General features: G+C 40.2%; 1 protein-coding gene across 1 annotated transcript in view; it reads left to right on the top strand.

The window, feature by feature from the left end:
* The first annotated feature begins 226 nt into the window (after positions 1-226).
* LOC131313891 (pyruvate dehydrogenase E1 component subunit beta-3, chloroplastic-like) overlaps positions 227-9786 on the top strand; it is a 32536-nt gene continuing 22976 nt past the window's right edge. The window contains exons 1-3 of the mRNA XM_058342388.1: positions 227-284; positions 411-514; positions 762-805. Of these exons, the coding sequence (XP_058198371.1) occupies positions 227-284; positions 411-514; positions 762-805 (206 nt within the window). The remainder of the gene's footprint in view (positions 285-410; positions 515-761; positions 806-9786) is intronic.

Here is a 9786-nt window from a genome sequence, read left to right as displayed (position 1 = left end):
CTTTCCCTTTGTGGTTGCTCTTTGTCTTTGTTGTGTCATTTCTCCTTGCCTTCGATTTTCCTATTAATAATTGAATAGGCGAAAATATTGGTTACAAAAATAATATTGTGAGCAGCCCCCTCAAGTAATGGGAATGAAATATAGGGAAAGGTGGGTTGTAAATGCATTTAGTCCTGCGCCATTTTTTTGGTCACTACCCGTTCTTCACATTTGACAATAGAAAAATATGACTTATATGTATATTTGTACTCTCAAAAGGTACACAGTTAAGTACTCCCTATCGGGTTCGGTGCATTTGGTTGTCTCATTCACTCCGGTTCTTTATTCGTTTGACAGATTCTGAATGAATCGGCTTCAATTTCGGGGATTTTTCGTTTCTTGTTCTGATTTATCGGTTTTGGTTTCCGCAGAGAGGAAGACAATCTGTTGTGCTATAAGATCTGATGGGAGGTTGTACTCTGTTTCGAGTCCCAGAGGTCGGAAAGCCGAGCCATTGATTGCCAATGCTATTGCAGTAAGTCGATTACAAACATTTGTAAATCGTTGTGTAAAGGCTCATCATAAGAGTGGTTTTTTATGCTGTGTTATTATAGGGATCCTTAAAAAACATTCTAAATAAACTGAGCGGTTCCGATCATTTGTTTGGGACTCGAAATGGATCCCACACAACCTGTGTGCATTTGGTGTACACCCAAATGGCGTACCCAAAGTTTTATTGTTCTTTTTATGCTGGAATTTGATTAGTTCCGAAAATTTTGTAGACAAAAGCTGAGAGTTCAACGGCGTTAGCGGCATCCAAACCTGGGTGTGCTCAATTTTTTTTTTCCACTTAATTTTGTGGGTTCATATGCAACTTTTATCATGTCTTGCTGTTTAGCTCAATGTGTTTTCATTTGAGCCTAGTATTCCTTTTCTTATTATCTCTTTAATAAGTTAAATAAAAATTTACGCGGATAATGAACAAGTGACAATATGAATTGAAGATTGCAGTGTTGTTATCACCAAATTCATCTGAAATAGTGCGGGCTCCTTTCAAAATGAATTTCCAAAGAATTTACAATAATACATCTCCAAAAAAAAAAAGGTCCGCTGATGGTGGATTTTTCAAGCGGGATGGAAGTAAGGTAAAAAGAGATAAAGGGATAGTCGCTCACCACCCAAGTTAGGTAACCAACGGAATAAAATATCACCACCTGAGGATTTAACTAGGGATACAGGGCGCAGGATCCACTCACCACTCGAAGGAATCCACCAAAGAGATACAGAAACGGGAAACTCGCCACCTATCGGAATCCACCGAAGGATAAGAGTTACAAGAAGAATTATCTTCTCACAAGCCAAATGCTATTTTAATTCAAACACACTCTAAACTTCCATTTCATTCATAACAATAGAATTTTATAGACTACTTGGAACAACCCTCCAAGAATAGGAAAAGAAAACAAATAACATTTCCAAGATGATCATTAATAAGACTAAGACTTTGACTACTAAAAACAAGGGTGACTCTTATGAAATTAAAAGACGGTTAGGAAACTAAAAAAAGACTTCTAGAGGAATGAAAAGACACAGCTGAAAAATCTTAAAAGATATTGACGACACTTTCTTCATATTAATCCTTATTGTATTCAATTTGCAACTATTTTGAAGCGATGCTTCGGGACACTCTGGTGTCATACTCCACTGGTTGGAAAAGATTCGCCCTTGAATCTTCAGCACTGACTTCAAAATTTCCCCTCTTCTTTCTTGCAAATGCTTTCTCCTCGATCAGCAAAAATCTCTCTCGTTTCATTTTCTCACCTTTTGGAAATAATTTTATAGGTTCTCCGTTCACCTTTAACTCATACACATTCTCGCGCCAACGATAATAAACATTGCAGTCCCATTGCCATGGTCACCCCAACAAAATATGACATGAGTCCATTCGCATCACATCGCACCAGATCTTGTACTCATATTGGTGCCCAATAGAGAATTCAACTAAACATCGCTTAGTCACCAATGTTTTGGCCTCGTGATTCACCCAATGCACATGATAAGGACTAGCAAGATCTTCCGTTGGGAGATTAAAAAATGAAACCAGAATTTCGGACACATAATTACTTGCACTTCCCGAGTCCATGACAAAGCTACATTCAGATCCTCGAATGACTCCGTAAGTCTCAAAAATTTTAGTGCGCTGTTTTAGGACCGATTCATCGAGCCAATCCCAGTCATCAATCTTCCGTTTATTTGAGTTCACAGTTGGGTTTGATGGGTGAAATTGGAGGACGTTGCGAGCAATTAACAATTTTAGTTCTTCCGAGACAACGTCCTCTTCTGGATATTCATCATAGATAGAAGGTTTAAAACACTCAACTATTGTCATGTCACTCTTGCCGCATCCTTCATCGTCCCAAACATTGCCAATGTCTTCATTTGTAACCATGACATGCTGAATCGGGAGACATTTAGTATTGAAACTAGGAATGCATACCTCTTTCTCAAAGATCCTTCCTGATACAAAAACAATGTCCATAGGCTTGTGAGAATTATTGATAGAACCATTCTTCTTTAGAACAATCAGGAGCCCATCTTCGGTATATTCATCGTAGATTGGAGGCTTACTCCAATCTACAATTGGATCTAGAATAATTTTTGTTGTAAAGGGCCATTCAAGAGTAGCATCGTCCACTTTGAAACTATCCTTGTCCTTCCCACGATGTGGATTCTGAAATGATCGATGTCGTTCTTGTTGCTAATGTTGAAACACTCAAGCCGTGACAACCCAAGAGCTCTGATACCAAATTGACGGCGAATTTTTCAAGCGGGATGGAAGTAAGGTAAAAAGGGATAATGGGATAGTCACTCACCACCCAAGTTAGGTAACCAACGGGATAAGATATCACCACCCTAGGATTTAACTAGGGATACAGGGCATAGAGATCCGCTCACCACTCGAAGGAATCCACTTAAGAGATACAGAAACGGGGAACTCGCCTTCTATCGGAATACACCGCAAGATAAGAGTTACAAGAAAAATTATCTTATCACAAGCCAAATGCTATATTAATTCAAACACACTCTAAACTTTCATTTCATTCATAACAATAGAATTTATAGACTACTTGGAACAACCATCCAAGAATAGGAAAAGAAAACAAATAACATTTCCAAGAGATCATTAATAAACTAAGACTTTGACTACTAAAAACTAGGGTGACTCTTATGAAATTAAAAGACAGTTAGGAAACTAAAAAAAGACTTCTAGAGGAATGAAAAGACACAGCTAAAAACTCTTAAAAGATATTGACGACACTTATTTTCATATTAATCCTTGTTGTATTCAATTTGCAACTATTTTGAAGCGATGGGTCGGGACACTCTGATGTCATACTCCACTGGTCGGAAAAGATTCGCCCTCGAATCTTCAGCACTGACTTCAAAATTTCCCCTCTTCTTTCTTGCAAATGCTTTCTCCTTGATCAGCAAAAATCTCTCTCGTTTCATTTTCTAAACTTTTGGAAATAATTTTATAGGTTCTCCGTTCACCTTTAACTCATACACATTCTCACGCCCACAATAATAAACATTGCGGTCCCATTGCCATGGTTGCTCTAACAAAATATGACATGAGTCCATTCGCATCACATCGCACCAGATCTTGTCCTCATATTGGTGCCCAATAGAGAATTCAACTAAACATCGCTTAGTCACCAATGTTCTGGCCTCGTGATTCACCCAACGCACATGATAAGGACTAGCAAGATCTTCCATTGGGAGATTAAAAAATGAAACCAGATTTTCGGACACATAATTACTTGCACTTCCCGAGTCCATGACAAAGCTACATTCAGATCCTCGAATGACTCCGTAAGTCTCAAAAATTTTAGTGCGCTGTTTTAGGACCGATTCATCGAGCCAATCCCAGTCATCAATCTTTTGTTTATTTGAGTTCACAGTTGGGTTTGATGGGTGAAATTGGGGGACGTTGCGAGCAATTAACAATTTTAGTTCTTCCGAGACAACGTCCTCTTCTGGATATTCATCATAGATAGAAGGTTTAAAACACTCAACTATTGTCATGTCATTCTTGCCGCATCCTTCATCATCCCAAACATTGCCAATATCTTCATTTGTAACCATGACATGCTGAATCGGGAGACATTTAGTATTGATACTAGGAATGGATACCTCTTTATCAAAGATCCCTCCAGATACAGAAACAATGTCCATTGGCTTGTGAGAATTATTGATAGAACCATTCTTCTTTGGAACAATCAGGAGCCCATCTTCGGTATATTCATCGTAGATTGGCGGCTTAGTCCAATCCACAATTGGATCTGGAATAATTTTTGTTGTAAAGGGCCATTCAAAAGTAGCATCGTCAACTTTGAAAGTAACCTTGTCCTTCCCACGATGTGGATTTTGAAATGATCATTGTTGTACTTATTGCTGATGTTGAAACACTCCAGCTGTGACAACCTAAGAGCTCTGATACCAAATTGACGATGGATTTTTCAAACGGGACGGAAGTAAGGTAAAAAGGGATAATGGGATAGTCGCTCAGCACCCAAGTTAGGTAACCAACGAGATAAGATATCACCACCCGAGGATTTAACTAGGAATACAGGGCATAGGGATCCGCTCACCACTCGAAGGAATCCACTTAAGAAATATAGAAACGGGGAACTCGCCTTGTATCGGAATTCACCGCAGGATAAGAGTTACAAGAAAAATTATCTTATCACAAGCCAAAGGCTATTTAAAATTCAAACACACTCTAAACTTCCATTTCATTCATAACAATAGAATTTATAGACTACTTGGAACAACCATCCAAGAATAGGAAAAGAAAACAAATAACATTTCCAAGATTATCATTAATAAACTAAGACTTTGACTACTAACAACTAGGGTGACTCTTATGAAATTAAAAGACAGTTAGGAAACTAAAAAAAGACTTCTAGAGGAATGAAAAGACACAGCGGAAAACTCTTAAAAGATATTGATGACACTTATTTTCATATTAATCCTTGTTGTATTCAACTTGCAACTATTTTGAAGCGATGCGTCGGGACACTCCGGTGTCATACTCCACTGGTCGGAAAAGATTCGCCCTCGAATCTTCAGCACTGACTTCAAAATTTCCCCTCTTCTTTCTTGCAAATGCTTTCTCCTCGATCAGCGAAAATCTCTCTCGTTTCATTTTCTCAACTTTTGGAAATAATTTTAGAGGTTCTCCGTTCACCTTTAACTCATACACATTCTCGCGCCCACGATAATAAACATTGCGGTCCCATTGCCATGGTCGCCCCAACAAAATATGACATGAGTCCATTCGCATCACATCGCACCAGATTTTGTCCTCATACTGGTGCCCAATAGAGAATTCAACTAAACATCGCTTAGTCACCAATGTTCTGGCCTCGTGATTCACCCAACGCACATGATAAGGACTAGCAAGATCTTCCGTTGGGAGATAAAAATTGAAACCAGATTTTCGGACACTTAATTACTTGCACTTCCCGAGTCCATGACAAATCTACATTCAGATCCTCGATTGACTCCGTAAGTCTCAAAAATTTTAGTGCGCTATTTTAGGACTGATTCATCGAGCCAATCCCAGTCATCAATCTTCCGTTTATTTGAGTTCACAGTTGAGTTTGATGGGTGAAATTGGGGGACGTTGCGAGCAATTAACAATTTTAGTTCTTCCGAGACAACGTCCTCTTCTGGATATTCATCATAGATAGAAGGTTTAAAACACTCAACTATTGTCATGTCATTCTTGCCGCATCCTTCATCATCCCAAACATTGCCAATATCTTCATTTGGAACCATGACATGCTGAATCGGGAGACATTTAGTATTGAAACTAGGAATGCATACCTCTTTCTCAAAAATCTCTCCTTATACAGAAACAATGTCCATTGGCTTGTGAGAATTATTGATAGAACCATTCTTCTTTGGAACAATCAGGAGCCCATCTTCGGTATATTCATTGTAGATTGGCGGCTTAGTCCAATCCACAATTGGATCTGGAATAATTTTTGTTGTAAAGTGCCATTCAAGAGTAGCATCGTCCACTTTGAAACTATCCTTGTTCTTCCCACAATGTGGATTCTGAAATGATCGTTGTTGTTATTGTTGCTGATGTTGAAACACTCCAGCCGTGACAACCCAAGAGCTCTGATACCAAATTGACGGTGGATTTTTCAAGCGCGACAGAAGTAAGGTAAAAAGGGATAGTCGCTCACCACCAAAGTTAGGTAACCAACGGGATAAGATATCATCACCCGAGGATTTAACTAGGGATACGGGGTGTGGGGATCCGGTCACCAATCGAAGGAATCCACTTAAGAGATACAGAAACGGGGAACTCGCCTTCTATCAAAATCCACCGTAGGATAAGAGTTACAAGAAAAATTATCTTGCCACAAGCCAAAGGCTATTTTAATTCAAACACACTCTAAACTTCCATTTCATTCATAACAAAAGAATTTATAGACTACTTGGAACAACCCTCCAAGAATAGGAAAAGAAAACAAATAACATTTCCAAGATGATCATTAATAAACTAAGACTTTGACTACTAAAAACTAGGGTGACTCTTATGAAATTAAAAGACAGTTAGGAAACTAAAAAAAGACTTCTAGAGGAATGAAAACACACAGCTAAAAACTCATAAACGATATTGACGACACTTATTTTCATATTAATTCTTGTTGTATTCAATTTGCAACTATTTTGAAGCGATGCGTGGGGACACTCCAGTGTCATACTCCACTGGTTGGAAAAGATTCGCCCTCGAATCTTTAGCACTGACTTCAAAATTTCCCCTCTTCTTTCTTGCAAATGCTTTCTCCTCGATCAGCAAAAATCTCTCTCGTTTCATTTTCTCAACTTTTGGAAATAATTTTATAGGTTTTCTGTTCACCTTTAACTCATACACATTCTCGCGGTCACGATAATAAACATTGCGGTCCCATTGCCATGGTCGCCCCAACAAAATATGACATGAGTCCATTCGCATCATATCGCACCAGATCTTGTCCTCATATTGGTGCCCAATAGAGAATTCAACTAAATATCGCTTAGTCACCATAGTTCTTGCCTCGTGATTCACCAAATGCACATGATAAGGACTAGCAAGATCTTTCGTTGGGAGATTAAAAATTGAAACCAGATTTTCGGACACTTAATTAGTTGCACTTCCCGAGTCCATGACAAAGCTACATTCAGATTCTCGAATGACTCCGTAAGTCTCAAAAATTTTTGTGCGCTGTTTTTGGACCAATTCATCGAGCCAGTCCCAGTCATCAATCTTCCGTTTATTTGAGTTCACAGTTGGGTTTGATGGGTGAAATTGGGGGACGTTGCGAGCAATTAACAACTTCAAGTCCTCCGATACAACATCCTCTTCTGGATATTCATCATAGATAAGAGGTTTAAAACACTCAACTATTGCCATTATGTCATTCTTGCCGCATCCTTCATCATCCCAAACGTTGCCAATATCTTCATTTGTAACCTGAATCAAGAGACATTTAGTATTGAATCTAGGAATGCATACTCTTTCTCAAAGATCCCTCCTGATACAGAAACAATGTCCATTGGGTTGTGAGAATTATTGATAGAACCATTCTTCTTTGGAACAATCAGGAGCCCATCTTCGGTATATTCATCGTAGATTGGCGGCTTACCCCAATCCACAATTGGATCTGGAATAATTTTTGTTGTAAAAGGCCATTCAAGAGTAGCATCGTCCACTTTGAAACTATCCTTGTCCTTCCCACGATGTGGATTCTAAAATGATCGTTGTTGTTCTTGTTGCTGATGTTGAAACACTCCGGCCATGACAACCCAAGATCTCTGATACCAAATTGACGGCGAATTTTGTGGGCACACGCCTCAAAATTTTCAATTTTCGTCTTTAGAAAAATCGGGTGCACCCTTTTTGGGAAGCGCGACAAAACGCTTACAATTCAGAGTCGCCACTCGGGTTTTTAGCGGTAGAACACCCAAGGAACCGAACTTGAAACGCTTGCCACGTTGTTTGATTTCGAAAAGGCGTAGACCGGTCCGTCGTCACCTTCAATATCTGAGGTTCGGGAGCAAGGTTACGAGAGGGGGAGGGGTTTTATGGCACCCCTCTCGCCCAATCCATAAATCGGTCTCTACTCAGACATTTTTGTAAAATATTTGAGTTTTTCTCTCTTTAATCAATTTTTAGCCAGTTAGGGCGGGGGAACAGTTAAAGGGGATTGAAACTGTAACAAGTCGCATTTACGTGACACATGTGATGGATGTTTGATCTAAACAGGTATAATAGATTGAGAACAAGCACTTGTGAGCATTTTAAATAAACTGGAACACGCTGTCCCAGAACGAGGCACGTAAAAGGAAGCTGTATGCATTGGCCAGGCCATTGCATGCAAAGATGACTTGCGTGCGCCACCGGTATACTGGCGTGCGCCGGTAAATCTAAACTCACAGCTCCTATTTCTCAACCCTCTGGGCTCTAGAAGGACCAGTGCACACCCAGAACAAACCACGCAGTCAATATGACAGAATAAATACAGTTACAGACAGCAGAGATGACTTTTAGAGCAATGAAATGAATAGAACACCCCATAAACAGTGTGGGGAACATAAACAAAGGCCAAGGCTTAACTGCCATGCAAGGGCCAGCCACTGGATCCGTTGAAACTGTCGTACGCCAGTCTATAGACCCCGTACGCCAGTTACACTACTTGGTCAGTGCTTGGCTTTACATGATCTGGGCTCTGGAGCATAACCAGAAAGATCCCAGAGGCCTTAAAATAGAAATAACAGATAAGAAGTTACACAGTTCTAAGATATAGAAAGCAATAGACTGGTTCTTATCATGCTGAAAGGTGATAAAGTAAAATGAAAACAAAAAGATGGATGATCGATGATCCCTACGCCAGTGCTGCACGTATCACCATTACTGGCGTACGGCTTATCACTACCAGCATGCGCCATTGACTACCATACGCGATCCTTGAAATGCTACCAACTTTAGGGTCAGGACTGGTATTGATTACCAGCCTTGACCCTGGTGGTACCCCTCAGGGGTCAGAACAGGTTACAAAACAAAATGTGATATACCTTTTTATGGGCCTTTGATGGAAAGTTTGAGCTTTGAACTTGATGTTTGAAGGATGGATGATAAGTATGGGGGTGTGATGAGTTTATGGAAGAGGGTTGGCTTTCTCTTTCAACTGATGGGAGAAGAAAGAGAGCAAGAAGAAGGAGAGAGAGGGCTTGAATGCTCTTTAAGAGTCTTAACCTTGTGAACCCCTTGCATATAAATGCAAGGGGGGTATTTATAGGCCAGGAGTGGACTGAGGAGAGGGCTGATTAGTTGGGTTAAGGGCTGGTTTGGTTAGTGAGTGAGCCTCCCATGCATTAAATGCATGGGACTTGGGTTGAAAGGTGGTGTAGGAGAGAGGGGGAGCCGGCTACACAAGGGTAATCATCAGGGGACTGTAGACTACGTCAGGGTGGCCACAAAAGTCTCAAGCATGTGGTTGAATAGTGATATTTGACCGGGTTTGACTGGCGTACGCCGAAACAGTACTTGCGTGCGCTGGTGAGAACTGAGTCAGTGGTCAATGACTGACACGTGGCAGTCGACCGGCGCACGTTAGAAAAGTACTGGCATAAGTAAGTATGATTTTGCTGAGGCCTTTTGGTTCTGGCTTGAAGGGTCTGGGCAGGGCTTGACAAAGGTTTTGAATGAGGTTCAGGATGCTCAAAGCTCAAACACACCATTAGCCT

The sequence above is a fragment of the Rhododendron vialii genome, chromosome 13a, assembly GCF_030253575.1.
Source record: "Rhododendron vialii isolate Sample 1 chromosome 13a, ASM3025357v1".
Taxonomy (NCBI): Eukaryota; Viridiplantae; Streptophyta; class Magnoliopsida; order Ericales; family Ericaceae; genus Rhododendron; species Rhododendron vialii.
The sequence above is the reverse complement of the archived record's forward strand: the minus strand, read 5'-3'. Positions and strand labels throughout refer to the sequence as shown.